Source organism: Heterodontus francisci, chromosome 26 (assembly GCF_036365525.1).
Source record: "Heterodontus francisci isolate sHetFra1 chromosome 26, sHetFra1.hap1, whole genome shotgun sequence".
Classification (NCBI taxonomy): domain Eukaryota; kingdom Metazoa; phylum Chordata; class Chondrichthyes; order Heterodontiformes; family Heterodontidae; genus Heterodontus; species Heterodontus francisci.
The window spans coordinates 16,272,552-16,294,917 of NC_090396.1; the positions used below are offsets into that span (position 1 = coordinate 16,272,552).

At 43.5% G+C, this 22,366-nt stretch overlaps 1 protein-coding gene across 1 annotated transcript in view; it reads right to left on the reverse strand.

Moving 5' to 3' along the window:
- Positions 1-22,366, reverse strand: part of myo15b (myosin XVB) — a 183,697-nt gene that overhangs the window by 78,058 nt on the left and 83,273 nt on the right. The window contains exons 18-24 of the mRNA XM_068058629.1: positions 21,454-21,544; positions 19,420-19,669; positions 18,491-18,594; positions 11,375-11,434; positions 7,836-7,911; positions 7,353-7,471; positions 1,174-1,292 (exon numbers count right to left, since the gene is read on the reverse strand). Coding sequence (XP_067914730.1) covers positions 1,174-1,292; positions 7,353-7,471; positions 7,836-7,911; positions 11,375-11,434; positions 18,491-18,594; positions 19,420-19,669; positions 21,454-21,544 — 819 coding nt within the window. The remainder of the gene's footprint in view (positions 1-1,173; positions 1,293-7,352; positions 7,472-7,835; positions 7,912-11,374; positions 11,435-18,490; positions 18,595-19,419; positions 19,670-21,453; positions 21,545-22,366) is intronic.

Here is a 22,366-nt window from a genome sequence, read left to right on the forward strand (position 1 = left end):
CTAGTTCTGGAGCACATGTCTACTATTGCCGGAATGTTGCCAGGGCCCATAGCCTTTGCAGTATCCAGTGCCTTCAGTCTGATATCACGCAGAGTGAATTGAATTGGCTGAAGTCTGGCATCTGTGATGCTGGAGACCTCAGGAGGAGGCCGAGATGGATCATCAACTCGGCACTTCTGGCTGAAAACTGTTGCAAATGCTTCTGCCTTATCTTTTGCACTGAAGTGCTGGGCTCCCCCATCATTGAGGATGGGGATATTTGTGGAGTCACCTCCTCCTGTTAGTTGTTTAATTGGCATATACATAAATCTCTGACGGTGGGAAGATGTTAAAAATGTGTACAGAACCTTTGACTCTATTAATAGAGGCACAGCGTACTAAAGAAACAAAGGTATTCTATAAACTACTGGTTAAGCCCCAACTGGAGTATTGTGGTCAATTCTGGACACCACACTTTAGTAAGAATGTCTTAGCCTTGGAGAGGGTGCAGAGCAGATTTGCTAGAATGGTACTTCAGTTTTGCAGAGAGACTATCGAAGCTGGGATTGTTCTCCTTGGAGCAGAGAAGGATTTGATAGAGCTGTTCAAAATTATGAAGGGTTTTGACAGAGTAAATAAGGAGAAACTGTTTTCAGTGGTAACCAGAGGACACATAATTGGCAAAAGAACCAGAGGCGAAGTAAGGGAAAAAAGTTATGCAGCGACTTGTTATGATCTGGAATGCTCTGCTTGAAAGGGTTGTGGAAGCAGATTCAGTCGTAACTTTCAAAAGGGAATTGGATAAATAGTTGAAAGAGAAAATTTGCTGGGCTACAGGGAAAGAGCAGAGGAGTGAGACTAATTGAACAACTCTTTCAATGGGTCAGCACAGGTACAGAGGACTGAATGGCCTCCTTCTGTGCTGTAACAATCTCTGGTTCTAAAAGTGGTAATCAAGGAGTTCTGTAAAGTTATCCACCTGCTGATACATTCAGATATAGCTGCACACACTTGAAGCACTGACATATGGTGACACACCCAGACACACGGATGACAAAAACACACTGATGCAGGTTCACATTGACACACCCAGACATACTAACACAGCTGGGGTCACAAGCAGAACCAGACACACTGACATAGCTGGACACAATGACACACTAACACGTGAAAAATTCTTTCTCCATCCCTTACCTGTAACTCTGAAGAACCTTGTAATGTTCTGGGTTCGTTCCGACTGGTTTCACTGACCTCAACAGTTTTATTCCTCGGTGAGAGATGCTGAGAATCTCCACATTGCTGCCAATGTCACCCTGAAACAAAACAGAAACATGAGAGAATGGCCCCCAATTCAGCACAACCATCACATGACGTAGAACCAGCACCTCTCCGCTTCAGACCTTTTTCCATTTTATAAACAGAATTCGGTTCATGATTGCACACTATAGCTGTGATTTTCTATAAGAACATAAGAAATAGGAGCAGGACTAGGCCATTCGGCCCCTTGAGCCTGCTTCGCCATTCAATAAGATCATTGCTGATCTGATTGTGGCATTAACTCCACTTTCCTGCCTACCCCCCATAACCCTTGACTCCCTTGTAGATCAAAAATCTGTCTAACTCAGCCTTGAATATATTCAATGACCCAGCCTCCACTGCTCACTGAGGTAGAGAATTCCAAAGATTAGTGACCCTCTGAGAGAAGAAATTCCTCCACATCTCTATCTTAAAATGGAGACCCCTTATTTTGAAACTGTGTCCCCTAATTCTAGATTCCCCCAGGAGGGAAACATCCTCTCAGCACCTCCCCTGTCAAGGCCCCACAGAATCTTATGTTTCAATAAGATCACCTTTCATTCTTCTAAAGTTCAATAAACATAGACTTAACCTGCTCAACCTTTCCTCAAAGTACAACTCTTTCATCCCAGGAATCAGCTGAGTGAACCTTCTCCGAACTGCTTCCAATGCAAGTATTTCCCTCATTAAGTAAGGAGACCAAAACAGTACATAGTACTCTAGGTGCGGTCTCACCAATGCCCTGTACAGTTGTGGCACAACTTCCCTACTTTAATACTCCAGCTCCCTTGCAATAAATGCCAACATTCCATTTGCGTTCCTAACTACTCGCTGTACTTGCATGCTAACTTTTTGTGATTCAGGTACAAGGACACCCCGATCCCTCTGTACCACAGCATTCTCTCTCAATTTAACTAACATTCTGCTTTTCTATTCCTCCTGCCAAAGTGGACAACCTCACATTTTCCCACATTATACACCATCTGCCAAAATTTTTCCCATTCACTCAACCTATCTATGTCCCTTTGCAGACTCTTTGTATCCTCCTCACAACTTGCTTTCCCATATATCTTTGTATCTTCAGCAATTTTTTCTACAATACACTCAGTCCCTTCATCTAACTCATTAATATTGATCATAAATAGTTGAGGCCCCAGCATTGATCCCTGTGGCACTCCACTAGACTAGTTTGTCAACCTGAAAATGCCCCATTTATCCCAACCGTCTGTTTCCTGTTAATTAGCCAGTCCTCTATCCATGCTAATATATTAGCCCAACACCATGAGCTCTTATCTCTTATAGTAACCTTTTCTGTGGCACCTTATCGAATGCCTTTCAGAAATACAAATACACCACATCGACGGGTTCCCCTTTCTCCACCCTGCTTGTTGCATCCGCAAAGAACTTTAATAAATTTGTCAAACACAATTTCCCTTTCATAAAACCATGTTGACTCGGCCTGATTGTATTAGAATTTTCTAAATGTCCTGCTACTACTTCCTTTATAATGGATATAATGGATTCCAGCATTTTCCCAATGACAGATGTTAGGCTAACTGGCCTATTATTTCCTACTTTCTGTCACCCCTCCCCCACTCTTTCTTGAATATTTACAGTATTACATTTGCAGTTTTCCAATCTGCTGTGACCTTTCTAGAATCTAAGGAATTTTGGAAGATTACAACCAATGCATCCACTATCTCTGCAGCCACTTCTTTTAAGACCCTAAGATGCAGGCCATCAGGTCCAGGGGACTTGTCAGCATTTAGTCCCATTAGTTTTACCAGTACGTTTTCCTCTGGCAAAAGTGATTGTTTTAAGTTCCTCCCTCCCTTTTGCCTCTTGATTTTCTGCTATTCTTGGGATGCTTTTTGTGTCTTCTACTGTGTAAACAGATACAAAATACTTGTTCAAAGTCTCTGCCATTTCCTTATTTCTCATTATTAATTCTCCAGTTTCATTCTCTAAGGGATGAACACTTACTTTAGCTACTCTCTTCCTTTTTATATATTTGTAGAAGTTTTTACTGTCTGTTTTTATATTTCTTGCTAGTTGATTCTCATACTCTAATTTCTCCCTTTTTTGTATTTCCTGTGCTGGTTTCAAAAATTTTTCCAATCTTCTGGCCTACCACTAATCTTTGCAGCATTGTACCCCTTTGCTTTCAATTTGATACCATCCTTAACTTCCTTAGTAAGCCACAGATGGTGCATCCTTCTCAGAGTCTTTCTTTCCCAATGGAATACATCTTTGTAGAGAATTATGAAATATCTCCTCAAAGGTCTGCCACTGCTTCTCTACTATCTTATCTTTTAATCTATTTTCCCAGTCCACTTTTGCCAACTCTCTCTTCATACCCTTGAAATTGCCTTTGTTTAAGTTTAAGACACTAGTTTTGAATCCAACCTTCTCACCCTCAAACTGAGTGTGAAATTCTATCATGTTATGATCACTCTTGCCTTGAAGATCCTTTACTGTGAGATCATTAATTAATCTGTTTCATTACATATTACCTGATCTAAAATAGCCTGCTCCCTGGTTGGTTCCAGAATGCATTGTGCTAAGAAACTGTCCTGAATACACTCTGTGAACACATCCTCCTGGCTACTTGTGCCAATTTGATTAGTCCAATCTATATGAAGATTAAAATTGCCCACGATTATTGCAGTACCTTTCCTACATGCCCCTTTCTTGATTTCTATCGTGTCCTACTTTGTAGCTACTGTTAGGCGGCCTATAAATACTCTCACTAGTGACGTCTCTCCTTTGGCTATTTCTTATCTCCACCCGAACTGATTCTACTTCTTGAGCTCCTGAGCCAAGATCATTCCTCACTACTGTACTGATCTTATCCTTTATTAATAGAGCTACTCCACCTCATTTTTCTTCCTATCCTTCCGAAATGTCAAATATCCTTGAATATTCAGTTCCCAGCCTCAGTCACCTTGCAACCACTGTAATGGCTATCATATCATACTCATTTATTTCTATTTGTGCTATCAATTCTTGCTATGATTGCTGCATGCATTCAGAGTTGCAAAAGCACGCTGGCATAACTTGAGTATGGGGATAGAAAATGGGGTCAGACGACTTTTAAAATCCTAATTGCCAGCAACTGTAAATATCTGAGGCCCCAGGACTGATTATTGGGGCACTCCACTAGTTACAGCCTGCCAACTTGAAAATGCCCTGTTTATCCCTACTGTTTGCTTCCTGTCCATTAACCAACCTATCGATATTAATGACTTGGATGAAGCAACAAAGAGTAATGTATCTAAGTTTGCTGATGATACAAAGTTAGGTGGGAATGTAAGCTGTGAGAAAAGGACACAAAGAGGCTGTGAAGAGATATAGACAGGTTAAGTGGGTCGGCACCAAGGTGGAAGATAGAGTATAATTTGAAGAAATATGAGGTTATTGACTTTGTTAGTAAGAATAAAAAACCAGAATATATTTTAAAAGGTATGAAACATGTAAATGTTGATGTTCAGAGGACCTGGGTGTACTTGTACAGGGAACACAAAGTTAGCATGCAGGTACAGCAGGCAATTAGGAAAGCAAATGGCATGTTGGCTTTTATTGCAAGGGGATTGGAGTACAAGAACAAAGAAGTCTTGCTACAATTGTACACGGCTTCAGTGAGACCACGCTTGGAGTACTGTGGGCTGTTTAGGTTTCTATATCTAAAGTAAGGATATGCTTGCTTTAAAGGTGGTACAGCAAAAGTTCACTAGATTGGTTCCTGGGATGAGAGGGCTGTCCTATGATGAGATGCTGAATAAATTGGGCCTATACTCTGGAGTTTAGAAGAATAAGAGGTGATTTCATTGAAACATAACAAGATTCTGAAGGGGCTTGACAGAGAAGACACTGAGAGGTTGTTTCCCCTGGCTGGGCACAGTCTCAGGATAAGGGGCCAATAATTTAGGACTGAGATGAGGAGAAATTTCTTCACTCAAAGGGTTGTGATTCTATGGAATTCTCTACCCTAGAGGGTTGTGGATGTTGCATCATTGAAAATATGAATGGTGGAGCAGGCTCGAGGGGCCGTATGATCTACTCCTGCTTCTATTTCTTATGTTGGTGCACACCTGGAGCACAAATCAAACAAGAGCACAATGCCAGCTGGGAAGGGACACTCAATATTCTGGGAACACTAGAAAATGAGGAAGCTATGCTCTCTGATTTGGCACGCTACTTGTCCAGCAACCAGTCCTGGGTGAGCAGAAATTCCCTCCAACTAATTATTTTAAAGACAGAAGCCATTGTCTTCGATCCCCACAAATTCTGTTACCTAGCCACCAACTCCATCCTTCTCCCAGATCTCTGTCTGAGGTGGAATCAGATCATTAGGAATTGTGAATCCTATTTGACTCCGCGATGAATTTCCAACCACATATCCGCCATATCACCAAGACCGTCTCAGCAACATCATCTGGCTCCGCCTCTGCCTCGCTTGCTGCCTCTCCTGCTGCTGAAATATCATCCATCCCTCTGTAACCTCTTCCAGCCTTATAACGTCATATTTCTGCACTCATTCAATTCTGGCCTTTTGTGCATCCCCTATTTTAATTGCTGCACCACTGATGGCTGTCCTTTCAGCTGCCTGGGTCCTAAGCTCTGGAATTCCCTCCCTAAGCTTTGTTTCCTCTCTCTCTGCTCCTTTAAATCACTCCCTAAACTCTTTTGTCACCTGTCCTAACATCTCCTTATGTGGATTGGTGCCAAATTTTGTTTGATAAAGCTCCTGTCAAGTCCTTTAGGACATTTTACTATGTTAAAGGTGCTATATAAATGAAAGTCTGTTATTGTTGTAAATACTGGCATCACTAGGTAAAGGATATTGGGATCGAGAAGTAATCAGGAGGGAGGGTATAGGAGCTTTGGGTGTAATCATGGGATCAGGAAGTACTGGGAATATGGTTTAAGGGTTTGTGAACAACATAGAGGGTCCCAGGATCTGGGAGTGAGCCAGCAGATATTCCCACAAGACTGAAGAGGAGTTTTTGGAGTATTGTGGACAAGGGGGTCTAGGAGAATGGGACCCAAACAGTCAAGTCCCAACTCTCAACTTGTTCCCACCTTTCAGCTTCCTTTCCCAACCCACGCAGTCATTTTTGCACTATGAGAAGACATAAAATGTCATTATGCATGTTTTTACATAAATTAATCTTATAGTTCAAAATAGTTCAGAGAAAGATTTTTTCATGAATATATCTAACTTAAGGAGATGATTTACTGAAAAAAACAATTCTCCATGAACAATCTTTGTTTTATTTTCTAATGGTCAAAAAAAAACTATAACAGCGATTACTGTGCACATGTAATACTGCTTGCAGGTATTATTAGTGAGGAGTTACTAACTGACAAACACAATTGTTATTGTATATAAATTGATCATTTCAGCTTCCGTTCCCAACCCACGCAACTTTCAGAACATAATTTCAGTTTCTTTCAAGGTTTTTGTGAAAATGCAAAGGAACACTCAGATTCTTACAAGATGGAGGGACACACTCTTCTACACTTCAGTCATGCTCAGCCATAGATTACTTGTTGGGAAATTGAGTAAACTGCACGGATATAATTGAAAGGTCTTCTAACTATAGTGAGATTAAAAATATCCCGTGGAATCCCAGGCTTTTGCGATAGGCCAAGGTCTCATAGTAAATACTTTGACAAATATATTAAAAGACACAAAAGACAATTCTGTGGGTAAACTTAATCACTTTAGTGTGTAATAAGTAATTTTGTATTTTATTTAAAGACTTATTGTAAATATTAGAAATTACATTTACTGAGAAAAAATAGCACATGAAAATGTTTTGAGAAAACACTGCGAGTGATTCAGGTACTTCATCAGTGAATAATGTCAGTGAAAGTTCACAAAGGAAAATTGAATGGGAAATATTTTACATAGAAATTGACAATGGGAAGAGTTGACACAAAGTTGTGACTAAAAATGTGAAAACAGGAAGTAAAATCTGTATAGTGTGCAAGTGTTCGATTTTTAATATAATATATATGACATATGTACTCTAAAAGCAATTTCTCAAAGGTGATGTTGATGCTATACTTACACTGACAGGAAACAGCCGAGAAAAGTAGACAGCCCAGTTGTCACGTGCAGCCACCACAATCCGCTTTTTCAGCTTATTATCTTGCAGCAACCGGACATCAGTCCCAACATGAAGTTCAGCTGCGAACAAGAACACGGTAATGTTTAACTAGAACATAATGGAGGCCTCAGTGTGTACATATGTAAACTTCTGTAAACCTGCAAAGACAATTTGTTGGAGCACATTCCTCACAGAAATTTGACCTCTGAACCCTTCCTCATTGGATACATTTGCCTGTGAGCAGACCTTTCCTCTCTCTGTGGAGATAGTCTGCTATAAAACATCCCTTGCAGTCCATAAAGATTGTGATGTCTGAGGATGTCACCTATTCACATTGCTATGTCTGTACAGAACCCAACAATCACACGTCTTCCACATCCTCCCTCTGACTCAATGGACACAAATGTTGAAAGAGGTGATTCCCCCCATCCCACAACTACGTACCTAATAGATCTCGCATCTTGCGTCGCTCCTCCTTTGAAATGCGTACACAGCTGTCAGAGTAAGTGTCCCGTATGATCTGAAGAAATATCCAATTGCTATTAGACACAAGCATGCTCTATACATGACACACACAATACACACAGACAAGACTCACACAGACAAAGGTATACACAAATACTATAAGGATAATATTGTAACTTGGTGCTTGCTTGAAGCACAGTTTAGGAGTTGGTGAGTGTTGTGTGCAATTTTCTGACCATCTAAGTTAATGGCTGGAAACTGATGAACGTTTTGAAATGTAACTTTCAAAGGGCAATTAGATAAATAATTGAAGGGAAGAAAATTGAAGGGCAATGTGTAAAGAGTAGGGGAGTAGGTCTAATTGGATTGTGCCATCTTAGCTTCTAATTATTGTATGATTGCCTTTAAGAATGATGTCCCTTTAAGATCTTAGTATGCTAATGAGCCAAGTACCAGGATGCAGTCATGTGACTCAAAGCCAGCGTCACTTTGCAACTGTGACACCCAGAGTAAGGTTCTGTAAATAGTTTGCTCTGTACTGTACATAATAGTTTAGCTGTAATAAACCTGTTTAAGATCTTCAGCATAACCGGACTCCATGCATCTCGTTTATGTTGCATCAGACAACATAAAGAACTCATTACATGGTGGCAGCTGTGGTGAGAAGACAAAGTCTAAGTTGAAGACCATAGGTAAAACAGCTCTCAAAATGACCATCCTATAGCCAAAAGAAAGAAAGTTCAACAGAAATACTGGCACAAACAGTGGACAGAGAAAACAACTTACCTCAAGCTGTAGAAGACAGAGCTCATAACAACAGGCTTCAAGTAAATTGGGTGAGTCATTGTGCCAACGGTCGTTTAAAAAAACAAGCTTTGAAGTATTTAAAAAGTTTATTTTTATTCAAAGGCTGTATAAAAAAAAGGGGAAGACTCGATTCCTCTCCCAGGCTGATCGAGGTCAGCGCCATTACAGGAGGCGTCCACTTGCAAAAAGCACAGGAAATCCCCAATCACTGACAGATCCTCATCCACGCAGCCAAAGTTTTAAAAATAATTAAATCACTCGAGCATGACGAAGAGCTTCCATTCACGCAGCCACAGCTATAAAAATACCATTAAACCACTTGAGCATGAAGAACATAAACAAACTCTCAAAAAAGAGATGAACTGCCCAGTGAACAGCTTTGTAAATAGAATAGCTTAAGTGCTGCAAAAGAACTTCAGCAAAAAAAAAGCAATTGAACTGCCTATTGAACTGCTGTGTAAACGGACAGGCTTAAGTGCTGCAAGCAAGATAAACAAAGAGCACTGCCAAACACCTGTTCCTTTCAATCCAAGCTGCTAGTCTAAATAACAGAGAGTTTGTTAAAGGGAAACAGCACAGAGTAATAGAACAGGTCTTAAAGCAAGTTTTAAGCAAATGAACAGCAGGAAGATGGAGACCAGATTTCTCAGCATGAACTGGAAAGCCATGGATATCAGAGTTCCAACTTTTCAAACAAAGAATGCAGTTATGCTTCACAGATCAAGTGATTGCAGAACCAGAAAAACAGGCTGTAAAAATACTAATAGCAGTTGGAAATGAGGAATGAGACCAAATCAATATCTCTGGATTATCTGTTGTGGACCAGAAAGAATCCGCAAAGATACGGAAAGTGATAGAAGATCAGCTCCGATTAAGGGTGAATTTTAGAATTCATCGCCTGGAATTGATGTCCAACACGCAACAGCCACAAGAATCAATAGACCAGTTTATCAGCAGAAACCTGTACCCTGCAGTACTACGATCCAAGGAGGAAGACAATCCTGGAAATCAATGCCTCACAGAAAGGGCTAGGAGAATGCATCCTACAAGATGGCAAACTAATTGCATTCGGGTCCAAATGTTTATCCTCAGCACAGTCCAATTACTCAAACGTAGAGGATGAAATGTGTGCTCTGGTGTTTGGCATCACAAGGTTCCACACCTACCTGTTCAGTAAGCAGTTCACTGTGGAAACCGATCACAAACCACTGGAGATGATCTAGCGTAAACCATTGACGAGCGCACCACCTCGATTACAAAGGCTCTTAGTCAAAGTACAGGTGTACGACTTTGATGTCTGCTACAAACCGGGCACCAAAATGGTCACCTCGGATACACTGAGCAGACTGACAAACCCGAGCAAAAATGAAGACGTTCGACTGGATCTACAAGTAGACAGCATGGACATCGAGGTGGAAGATGTGCTCAATATGATTTATTGCATTTTGGTCAGCACAAATGTGACCAACCACAATCAGAAACAGCCAGTGACCTATAAGTGAATGCACTATGGAGAGTCATCATGGAAGGTTGGCCTGATATGGTGAAAGTAACCCTCAGCTGCTTTTGGCCTTCTGGAGATGAATTTGGTATCTCGAGAGGAGTCACCTTCAAGAGAAAACAAGTGATTGTGCCCACATCTCCGACATGACATCTTGTCTCAACTTCACCAAGGCCATATAAGCATAGAGCAAACAGGATGAAGGGCATGAGACACTGTTTATTGGCGAGGGATCAACAGTGACATTGAAAGATTAGTGAGGATGTGTGAGGCACGCCAGAGCCACCAGCCACAACAACACAAAGAACCTCGACACCCTCACAAGATTCTGTCAGTCCCTTGGTCCAAAATTGCCACTAATCTATTTTCTGTTCATGGAGATGACTTCATCTTAGTCACTGATTACATCCTGATTAAACCCTGTTACGCAAAGGCAGAGAGGGAACCCCTAGACCCCTTTCATACCTGGTCGTAACAACATGGTCCTGTACCTCAGTCTCCTACAGCACTATTCTGTATCTTAGCCTCTTATAGCACAGGATCCTCTATCTCAGTCTCTTACAGCACACAGTCCTGTACCTCAGTCTCCTACAGCACATAGTCCTGTACCTCAGTCTCCTACCACACAGATATCTCAAGTTTAATTTTTGTGAATGTTATTGATTTGTGTTTAGTCTCAATCCTATCACTCCTGTGTTCGTTGACCTACATTGGCTCTTGGTTAAGCAACGTCTTGATTTTAAACTTCTCATCCTTGTTTTCAATCCCTCCACATCCTTTCCTCTCCCTATCTCTGTAATCTCCTCTACTCCCACAACCCTCCAAGATATCCAGACTCTGCTAATTCTGGCCTCTTGTGCATCCCTGATTTTAGTTGTTCCACCATTGGTGGCTGCGCCTTCAGTTGCCTAGATCTCAAGCTCTGCAATAACCTCCCTACCCCTGCACCTCCAACTCATTTAAGGCACTCCTTAAAACCTAGCTCTTTGATCTAGATTTGAGTCATCTGACCCATTATCTCCTTTTCTGGCTTGGTGTCATACTTCGTTTTATAATGCTCCTGTAAATCACCTTGGGACGTTTTATTACTGTTGTTGTTGTAGTCCTGAAGTTGTACGGTATTAGTTCTGCACAGTTTAATCCCCTTGTGTAGCAGTTCCCTTGTGTGGTTCTGTGCACGGGTGAAATGCTCCGGTTAGATTGCTCTTACCTGTTCACACATCAGGTTGAGAATGTAGTCAGTGTTAAACCTCTCCCGTGGGTAAAACAGCTGCAGGGAGAAAGCTGAGAGTTAGTTATGCCAACTGTCAGAGAGAAGCTAAATATATCCGATTCTGATGATTGGTATCAGCACCACTTGGGGCTTGCCCAAAGATTCAGTCAGTCTCGTCAGAATTCAATGTATTACTGGGCCCTACAGAACAGAAAAATCCCAGGTTTAAACCTAGTCAGTGCTGAGTCAGGTGATCTCAGCCAGAATGGCAATAGGCATGACACAATTCATACTGGTGTCCTGGTCTAGAGACTGGTCAGAAGCAGCACTGGCCTCTTCTTTACCAGGATGTAGTGATTCCTTCTGGAATGTGCATATTTGGGGAGAGCAAGTCAGTCTTCGATACAATAACACCCGCAATCAAACAGCATCCTGATACTTGTAGTCGAGCCACAGATGTGAACAACGAGTAGCTTGGCGAGTTAGTGAGGCTGGGCGGGACACAACCGTGGGGCTGTATTCCAACACCTTTGACAGAAGAGGGGAAAATAGAACAATGGACATTAATGTAAGGTGTAGGACAATTCAACTAAATGCCAAAAGTTTCTAACCATTAGAACAGCAGCCCTCTCACTGACTCCACATTTCAAAGTCACTGTCTGATATTACCAAAGTGTCACCATCCACAGTGAATATCCCGAAATTCTGTTACTGACCATGATGGGTAGCACTAGCTAGAAAATGGTAACAGTAACTAAAAAACAGGTGACACCGATCAGGACAAGTAATATAGAGCAGCAAAAGAAAACTAACTATAACTATGTAGAGTAAGACCAAATATGACAGCTCAATAAGTTACTGATTACTGACAGACCCTGCGTCCTGTACTTCTATTACTGATTACTGACAGTCCCTGGGTTCTGTATCTCTGTTACTGATTACTGACAGTCCTTGTGCCTGTCCCTCTGTTACTGATTACTGACAGTCCCTGGGTCCTGTACCTCTATTACTGATTACTGACAGTCCCTGGGTTCTGTATCTCTGTTACTGATTACTGACAGTCCTTGTGCCTGTCCCTCTGTTACTGATTACTGACAGACCCTGCGTCCTGTACTTCTATTACTGATTACTGACAGTCCCTGGGTTCTGTATCTCTGTTACTGATTACTGACAGTCCTTGTGCCTGTCCCTCTGTTACTGATTACTGACAGTCCCTGGGTCCTGTACCTCTATTACTGATTACTGACAGTCCCTGTGCCTGTACCTCTATTACTGATTACTGACAGTCCCTGTGTCCTGTACTTCTATTACTGATTACTGACAGACCCTGGGTACTGGACCTCTATTACTGATTACTGACAGTCCCTAGGTCCTGTACCTCTATTACTGATTACTGACAGTCCCTGTGCCTGTACCTCTATTACTGATTACTGACAGTCCCTGGGTCCTGTACCTCTATTACTGATTACTGACAGTCCCTAGGTCCTGTACCTCTAATACTGATTACTGACAGTCCCTGTGCCTGTACCTCTATTACTGATTACTGACAGTCCCTGGGTCCTGTACCTCTATTACTGATTACTAACAGTCCTTGTGCCTGTCCCTCTGTTACTGATTACTGACAGTCCCTGGGTCCTGTACCTCTGTTACTGATTACTGACAGTCCCTGTGCCTGTCCCTCTGTTACTGATTACTGACAGTCCCTGGGTCATGTACCTCTGTTACTGATTACTAACAGTCCTTGTGCCTGTCCCTCTGTTACTGATTACTGACAGTCCCTGGGTCCTGTACCTCTGTTACTGATTACTGACAGTCCCTGGGTCCTGTACCTCTATTACTGATTACTGACAGTCCCTGTGCCTGTACCTCTGTTACTGATTACTGACAGTCCCTGTGCCTGTACCTCTGTTTCTGATTACTGACAATCCCTGGGTCCTGTATCTCTGTTACTGATTACTGACAGTCCTTGTGCCTGTCCCTCTGTTACAGATTACTGACAGTTCCTGGGTCCTGTACCTCTGTTACTGATTACTGACAGTCCCTGGGTCCTGTACCTCTGTTACTGATTACTGACAGTCCCTGGGTCCTGTATCTCTGCTACTGATTACTGACAGTGTTTGTGCCTGTACCTCTGTTACTGATTACTAATAGTCCTTGTGCCTGTACCTCTATTACTGATTACTGACAGTCCCTGGGTCCTGTACCTCTGTTACTGATTACTGACAGTCCCTGGGTCCTTTACCTCTGTTACTGATTACTAACAATCCCTAATCCTGTATCTCTGTTACTGATTACTGACAGTCCCTCTGCCTGTCCCTCTGTTACTGATTACTGACAGTCCCTGGGTCCTGTACCTCTGTTACTGATTACTAACAGTCCTTGTGCCTGTCCCTCTGTTACTGATTACTGACAGTCCCTGGGTCCTGTACCTCTGTTACTGATTACTGACAGTCCCTGGGTCCTGTACCTCTATTACTGATTACTGACAGTCCCTGTGCCTGTACCTCTGTTACTGATTACTGACAGTCCCTGTGCCTGTACCTCTGTTACTGATTACTGACAGTCCCTGGGTCCTGTACCTCTGTTACTGATTACTGACAGTCCCTGTGCCTGTACCTCTGTTACTGATTACTGACAGTCCCTGTGCCTGTACCTCTGTTTCTGATTACTGACAATCCCTGGGTCCTGTATCTCTGTTACTGATTACTGACAGTCCTTGTGCCTGTCCCTCTGTTACAGATTACTGACAGTTCCTGGGTCCTGTACCTCTGTTACTGATTACTGACAGTCCCTGGGTCCTGTATCTCTGCTACTGATTACTGACAGTCCTTGTGCCTGTACCTCTGTTACTGATTACTAATAGTCCTTGTGCCTGTACCTCTGTTACTGATTACTGACAGTCCCTGGGTCCTGTATCTCTGTTACTGATTACTGACAGTCCCTCTGCCTGTACCTCTGTTACTGATTACTGACAGTCCCTGTGCCTGTACCTCTGTTACTGATTACTGACAGTCCCTGTGCCTGTACCTCTGTTTCTGATTACTGACAATCCCTGGGTCCTGTATCTCTGTTACTGATTACTGACAGTCCTTGTGCCTGTCCCTCTGTTACAGATTACTGACAGTTCCTGGGTCCTGTACCTCTGTTACTGATTACTGACAGTCCCTGGGTCCTGTATCTCTGCTACTGATTACTGACAGTCCTTGTGCCTGTACCTCTGTTACTGATTACTAATAGTCCTTGTGCCTGTACCTCTGTTACTGATTACTGACAGTCCCTGGGTCCTGTATCTCTGTTACTGATTACTGACAGTCCCTGTGCCTGTACCTCTGTTTCTGATTACTGACAATCCCTGGGTCCTGTATCTCTGTTACTGATTACTGACAGTCCTTGTGCCTGTCCCTCTGTTACAGATTACTGACAGTTCCTGGGTCCTGTACCTCTGTTACTGATTACTGACAGTCCCTGGGTCCTGTATCTCTGCTACTGATTACTGACAGTCCTTGTGCCTGTACCTCTGTTACTGATTACTAATAGTCCTTGTGCCTGTACCTCTGTTACTGATTACTGACAGTCCCTGGGTCCTGTATCTCTGCTACTGATTACTGACAGTCCTTGTGCCTGTACCTCTGTTACTGATTACTAATAGTCCTTGTGCCTGTACCTCTGTTACTGATTACTGACAGTCCCTGGGTCCTGTATCTCTGTTACTGATTACTGACAGTCCCTCTGCCTGTACCTCTGTTGCTGATTACTGACAGTCCCTGTGCCTGTACCTCTGTTACTGATTACTGACAGTCCCTGTGCCTGTACCTCTGTTTCTGATTACTGACAATCCCTGGGTCCTGTATCTCTGTTACTGATTACTGACAGTCCTTGTGCCTGTCCCTCTGTTACAGATTACTGACAGTTCCTGGGTCCTGTACCTCTGTTACTGATTACTGACAGTCCCTGGGTCCTGTATCTCTGCTACTGATTACTGACAGTCCTTGTGCCTGTACCTCTGTTACTGATTACTAATAGTCCTTGTGCCTGTACCTCTGTTACTGATTACTGACAGTCCCTGGGTCCTGTATCTCTGTTACTGATTACTGACAGTCCTTGTGCCTGTACCTCTGTTACTGATTACTGACAGTCCCTGTATCCTGTACCTCTATTACTGATTACTGACAGTCCCTGGGTCCTGTACCTCTGTTACTGATTACTGACAGTCCTTGTGCCTGTACCTCTATTACTGATTACTGACAGTCCCTGTATCCTGTACCTCTATTACTGATTACTGACAGTCCCTGGGTCCTGTACCTCTGTTACTGATTACTGACAGTCCTTGTGCCTGTACCTCTATTACTGATTACTGACAGTCCCTGGGTCCTGTACCTCTATTACTGATTACTGACAGTCCCTGGGTCCTGTACCTCTGTTACTGATTACTGACAGTCCCTGTGTCCTATATCTCTGTTACTGATTACTGACAGTCCCTGGGTCCTGTACCTCTTTAACTGATTACTGACAGTCCCTGTATCCTGTACCTCTGTTACTGATTACTGACACCTCCTGTGTCCTTTACCTCTGTTACTGATTACTTACAGTCCCTGTATCCTGTACCTCTGTTACTGATTACTGACACCTCCTGTGTCCTTTACCTCTGTTACCGATTACTGACAGCCTCTGGCCCTGTACCTCTGTTGCTGATTACTGACAGGCCCTGGGTCCTGTACCTCTGTCACTGATTACTGACAGCTCCGGTGTCCTTTACTTCTGTTACTAATTACTGACAGCCTCTGGCCCTGTACCTCTATTACTGATTACTGACAGTCCCTGGGTCCTGTACCTCTGTTACTGATTACTGACAGTCCCTGGGTCCTTTACCTCTGTTACTGATTACTAACAATCCCTAATCCTGTATCTCTGTTACTGATTACTGACAGTCCCTCTGCCTGTCCCTCTGTTACTGATTACTGACAGTCCCTGGGTCCTGTACCTCTGTTACTGATTACTAACAGTCCTTGTGCCTGTCCCTCTGTTACTGATTACTGACAGTCCCTGGGTCCTGTACCTCTGTTACTGATTACTGACAGTCCCTGGGTCCTGTACCTCTATTACTGATTACTGACAGTCCCTGTGCCTGTACCTCTGTTACTGATTACTGACAGTCCCTGTGCCTGTACCTCTGTTACTGATTACTGACAGTCCCTGGGTCCTGTACCTCTGTTACTGATTACTGACAGTCCCTGTGCCTGTACCTCTGTTACTGATTACTGACAGTCCCTGTGCCTGTACCTCTGTTTCTGATTACTGACAATCCCTGGGTCCTGTATCTCTGTTACTGATTACTGACAGTCCTTGTGCCTGTCCCTCTGTTACAGATTACTGACAGTTCCTGGGTCCTGTACCTCTGTTACTGATTACTGACAGTCCCTGGGTCCTGTATCTCTGCTACTGATTACTGACAGTCCTTGTGCCTGTACCTCTGTTACTGATTACTAATAGTCCTTGTGCCTGTACCTCTGTTACTGATTACTGACAGTCCCTGGGTCCTGTATCTCTGCTACTGATTACTGACAGTCCTTGTGCCTGTACCTCTGTTACTGATTACTAATAGTCCTTGTGCCTGTACCTCTGTTACTGATTACTGACAGTCCCTGGGTCCTGTATCTCTGTTACTGATTACTGACAGTCCCTCTGCCTGTACCTCTGTTACTGATTACTGACAGTCCCTGTGCCTGTACCTCTGTTACTGATTACTGACAGTCCCTGTGCCTGTACCTCTGTTTCTGATTACTGACAATCCCTGGGTCCTGTATCTCTGTTACTGATTACTGACAGTCCTTGTGCCTGTCCCTCTGTTACAGATTACTGACAGTTCCTGGGTCCTGTACCTCTGTTACTGATTACTGACAGTCCCTGGGTCCTGTATCTCTGCTACTGATTACTGACAGTCCTTGTGCCTGTACCTCTGTTACTGATTACTAATAGTCCTTGTGCCTGTACCTCTGTTACTGATTACTGACAGTCCTTGTGCCTGTACCTCTATTACTGATTACTGACAGTCCCTGTATCCTGTACCTCTATTACTGATTACTGACAGTCCCTGGGTCCTGTACCTCTGTTACTGATTACTGACAGTCCTTGTGCCTGTACCTCTATTACTGATTACTGACAGTCCCTGGGTCCTGTACCTCTATTACTGATTACTGACAGTCCCTGGGTCCTGTACCTCTGTTACTGATTACTGACAGTCCCTGTGTCCTATATCTCTGTTACTGATTACTGACAGTCCCTGGGTCCTGTACCTCTTTGACTGATTACTGACAGTCCCTGTATCCTGTACCTCTGTTACTGATTACTGACACCTCCTGTGTCCTTTACCTCTGTTACTGATTACTTACAGTCCCTGTATCCTGTACCTCTGTTACTGATTACTGACACCTCCTGTGTCCTTTACCTCTGTTACCGATTACCGACAGCCTCTGGCCCTGTACCTCTGTTGCTGATTACTGACAGGCCCTGGGTCCTGTACCTCTGTCACTGATTACTGACAGCTCCGGTGTCCTTTACTTCTGTTACTAATTACTGACAGCCCCTGGGTCCTGTACCTCTATTGCTGATTACCGACAGTCCCTGGGTCCTGTACCTCTGTTACTGATTACTGACAGCCCCTGGGTCCTGTACCTCTGTTACTGATTACTGACAGCCCCTGGGTCCTGTACCTCTGTTACTGATTACTGACAGTCCCTGGGTCCTGTACCTCTGTTACTGATTACTGACAGCCCCTGGGTCCTGTACCTCTGTTACTGATTACTGACAGTCCCTGGGTCCTGTACCTCTGTTACTGATTACTGACAGTCCCTGGGTCCTGTACCTCTGTTACTGATTACTGACAGTCCCTGGGTCCTGTACCTCTGTTACTGATTACTGACAGTCCCTGGGTCCTGTACCTCTGTTACTGATTACTGACAGTCCCTGTGCCTGTACCTCTGTTACTGATGAGACCATGTACCTGTATTACAGGTTACTAATAATTGGTTGATTGAGAACTGCATGATCAATTATTGACAGTCACTGTGCACTGCATGCATATTACAGGTTACTAACAGTTGTTGTGGCCTGTACCTCTTTGCGTAGGTAAAGCTTCCAAGGGATATTGATGTATGAGAAGTATACACTGGCTGTCCGCCTGTACAGTTGGGTTTTTATATTCTCATCTTGTAACAACACTGTTAAAATAAAGAGAAGGAAGAACTTACATTTTATAGCACTTTTCATGATCTTACGATGTACCAAACTGTCATGTAACTAATGAAGTACCCTTTGAAAAATCATCACTGTTGTGATATAGGAAAATGCAGCAGCCAATTAGTCCACATCAAGGTGCCAGAAACAACAATATGGTATATGGCCATTTAATCTATTTGCGTGATGTTGGTGTGGATAAATATTGGTGAAGACACACAGAGAATTCTACTGCTCTTCTTATAATAGTGCCATGGTATCTTTTACATCCATCTGAGGGGGCAGATGGGGACTCGGTTTAATGTCTCATCTAAAAGGGATCACCTCCAATAGAGCAGCACTCCTTCAGTACTGCACTGAAGTGTCAGCCTAGATTATGTTCTCAAACCTTGGAATGGGGCTTGAACCTACAACTTAGGGGTGAGAGAGCTGCCCACTGAGCCAAGGCTATTGGGTGGACATGAGAAAATTTGAGGAAAAGGTTTACTCGCTGTTGCTCAAAGCAGCAGCCTCACACTGTCCAGCAATAGGACTCTCAGTAAAAAGAATACTGGGACAATCAAAAATACACATACAGATACAGTCTTGCATCTCCTGTGGAGATGGCACAACATGAAAGGGATTTATTTTCTAGGATAAACTTTACAAAGTTGTGCATTAGTTCTAATGGACAAGAAATCTGGCAGTATTCCATGCATAAATGTCCAATAGGAGATCCTGCTGAGTGCAGATCTGTGCGGGAGCATGACCCTGATAAGGTACGGCAAATTGCTTGATTACCCCCTCTTGTGCTATGTGCTTGGCTTTACCTGCCTCTCCCTTTGGTGAAACTGGAGAGAACTGTAATTCACTGGTAGATGTAGATGGAGAAGGGGGTGCAAAAGGAGGAGGTGGGGGATGTTGTGGCAGCAGGGGCCCAGTTGCTGGTGGACTAAATATCTGTGAAAGTTGGTCCTGTATCGAGCGCTGAGAGGTCAGAGGCTGGCGCTGTGGTTTCGGTGCTGGTTTAGGTGGAACCTTTGCAGCCGGTGTTTTGTTTTTGTCAGAGGTAAAACCATCCTGCAACAGAAAGAGGAAAGGTTTTAGAGAAAGCATTGATCTTCATTTATTACCTTTCTTTATATTTAGTTACCTTCCAAAACTTCAGCGTACCTGCATCACATCATCAACAGATTGGCAAACCTTGAGGTGTGTGATAGGTGTGTTTGACTCCTTAGCTTTTCCCTTCCTGAAGGGAAGTGGTCAGCCTCGGCTTGATGCCTCTGCTGCCCCTTTGGTCTGGCTCTGATCAACCACCATCTGCATATGGTGGATATGACACAGCATCAAAGTGGTCCCTGCTTACTCGGATGATCACTCACCTGGCTTTGGATCAGTCCAGAGATTGTAATATCTGAGAAGCCAGGTAAAAGAAGGTCTTCTTTTTCAGCATTCTGTGCATGGTGAAATGGTTTGATTTCACAAGTGCAAACATAAAACACATTTTCCAGTTATGGACATACAATTTGGCAGTCTTACTTGTGACCTTTTAAAAAAACACTTAAATGATTCTTAAAAAAAATGTCGCAAACACTTAAAAGGAAAAGGTATTTAGAAACTGCCTTGTCACATCCCTTGGAAAAATCTGAAGGTGTTTCCACACAAGGAATTTCTTCAAGTGTAGTGACTGTTTTTCCGTAAGCAAACACAGCAGCTATTTAAAAAAATTCTTTCTTGGGATGTGGGTGTCGCTGGCAAGGCCAGCATTTATTGCCCATCCCGAACTGCCCTTAAGAAAGTGATGGTGAGCTATGTTCTTGAGCTGCTGCAGTCCATGTGGTGCAGGGACACCCACAGTGCTGTTAGGAAGGGAGTTCCAGGATTTTGACCCAGCGACAGTGAAAGAACGGCGATATAGTTCAAAGTCAGGATGGTGTGTGACTTGGTGGGGAAATTGCAGGTGGTTGTGTTCTCATGAGTTTGCTGCCCTTGTCCTTCTAGGTGGTATAGGTCATGGATTTAGAAGGTGCTGTCGAAGGAGGCTTGGTGAGTTGCTGCAGTGCATCTTGTAGATGGTACACACTGCTGCCACTGTGCGTCGGTGGTGAAGGGATTGAATGTTGAAGGTGGTGGATGGGGTGCCAATCATGCGGGCTGCTTTGTCCTGGATGGCATCGATCTTCTTGAGTGTTGTTGGAGCTGCACCCATCCAGGTATTGTAAGTGATGGAAAGCATTTGTGGAGTCAAGGGTGAGTTACTCACCACAGAATACCCAGCCTCTAATCTATAAGCTGCAAGATCCCACAAGCAGGAGTGAGAGAAATGATCAGTTAATGTGTTTTGATGGTATTGGTTGAGGGAGAAATGTTGGCCAGGGCACCGGGAGAACTACCTGTTCTTCTTCAAATTGAGCCAAGGATCATCAGGTCAGGTAGACAGGCCTTGGTTTAACATTTCAAATGCAGAATTTCATCTCTCAGAATGCAATACTCCAGTGACTCAATCCTTCACTACAATCGGACTCACTGCCTCACTGAAGCTCTGCATGTGACAGTGAGGTGCAGATTACACCAGATGGCAACCACTTTAAAAACCCTATCCATTTTTCTGATTGCTCCTTGCAACTGGGATTCCATACACTGTTTAACCTCTGTATAGAAATACCCTGGTGTCTCTAGGAATTACAGATTCATGTCCAGGATAGTGATAGTGCTACCAGAAACATGGGAGAGAAAAAAATATTGTCTTTTTCCTTCATTTTCTCTTTAGTTCCAAAAATATTGGAGATGGGTAAAAGATTGTTTGACTGGGTGGGGTGATTGAAGGTCATGTGATGAAATCTCCAGGAATTCAAGCAACCTACCTCTGCGGGAGGCGCTGATCCTCTCATCCCTAAAATAGATAATGCCTCATCCTTGGGATCATTTTTCTTCAGGAATGGTTTTGCTGACCTCCTACAGACACAGAAGAGAAATATTAGATGTGGAGACCAACAGGACAGTGTGGAGGAGTGCAATACATGCCCAGTTCAAACCTGGTCAGCTGATGGGCTCTACACTATTGCCAGGATATTTGAAGCTGCAAACAGGTAAGTGACTGAGCAATCAATAAACACAAAACATGGACTGCAGTTTTTAAAAAAATGGTCATCGCTGTCCAGTTTTTGTATATTGGATACCAAAAGCAAAATAGCCAGATAAAAGTGAACATTTTGATTTAGAAATTTGATGATGCTGTGCCTAATGCAGAACGTGTGGTGAAGCGTCCATTATGGTGGGCGGTGTGCACAGACACATTCTGAGCCAAGGATCTGCTGCCTGGCATATGGGTAAAGGCATCAAAAGAGACATTCAGGGCCTGTGCATGAAATATTTTGTCCTTCACATTTTCAAATAAGGAGCTTAATGCTGGCTTCAGGTCTCCTTTACCAGGATTGTCTAATTGTTTTGTCCTGAATGCAGTCAGCATGGAATGCTGGAAAATTAGGTTTCCTTGTGACCTAACAAGCAATGGGACTGCTGCAGGCTTCGTAAAATATACTTGCGATCACTTCCCTCGCCCAATCTCTCCAACCTGCTCCCAATTGCCCCACTCTCCTAGTCACTCCCAGTCACACCTCCGTCTTCCAATCACTACTCCCTCTCTCTCCCAATTGCATCCCCCCCCATCGCACACCCTCCCTCTTCCAATCGCTCCTCCCTCCCCCCTCCAAATCGCATACCCCCAAACCCACCTCCTCTCCCAAGTGCATCTCCCCCAATCACACCCCCTCCCCC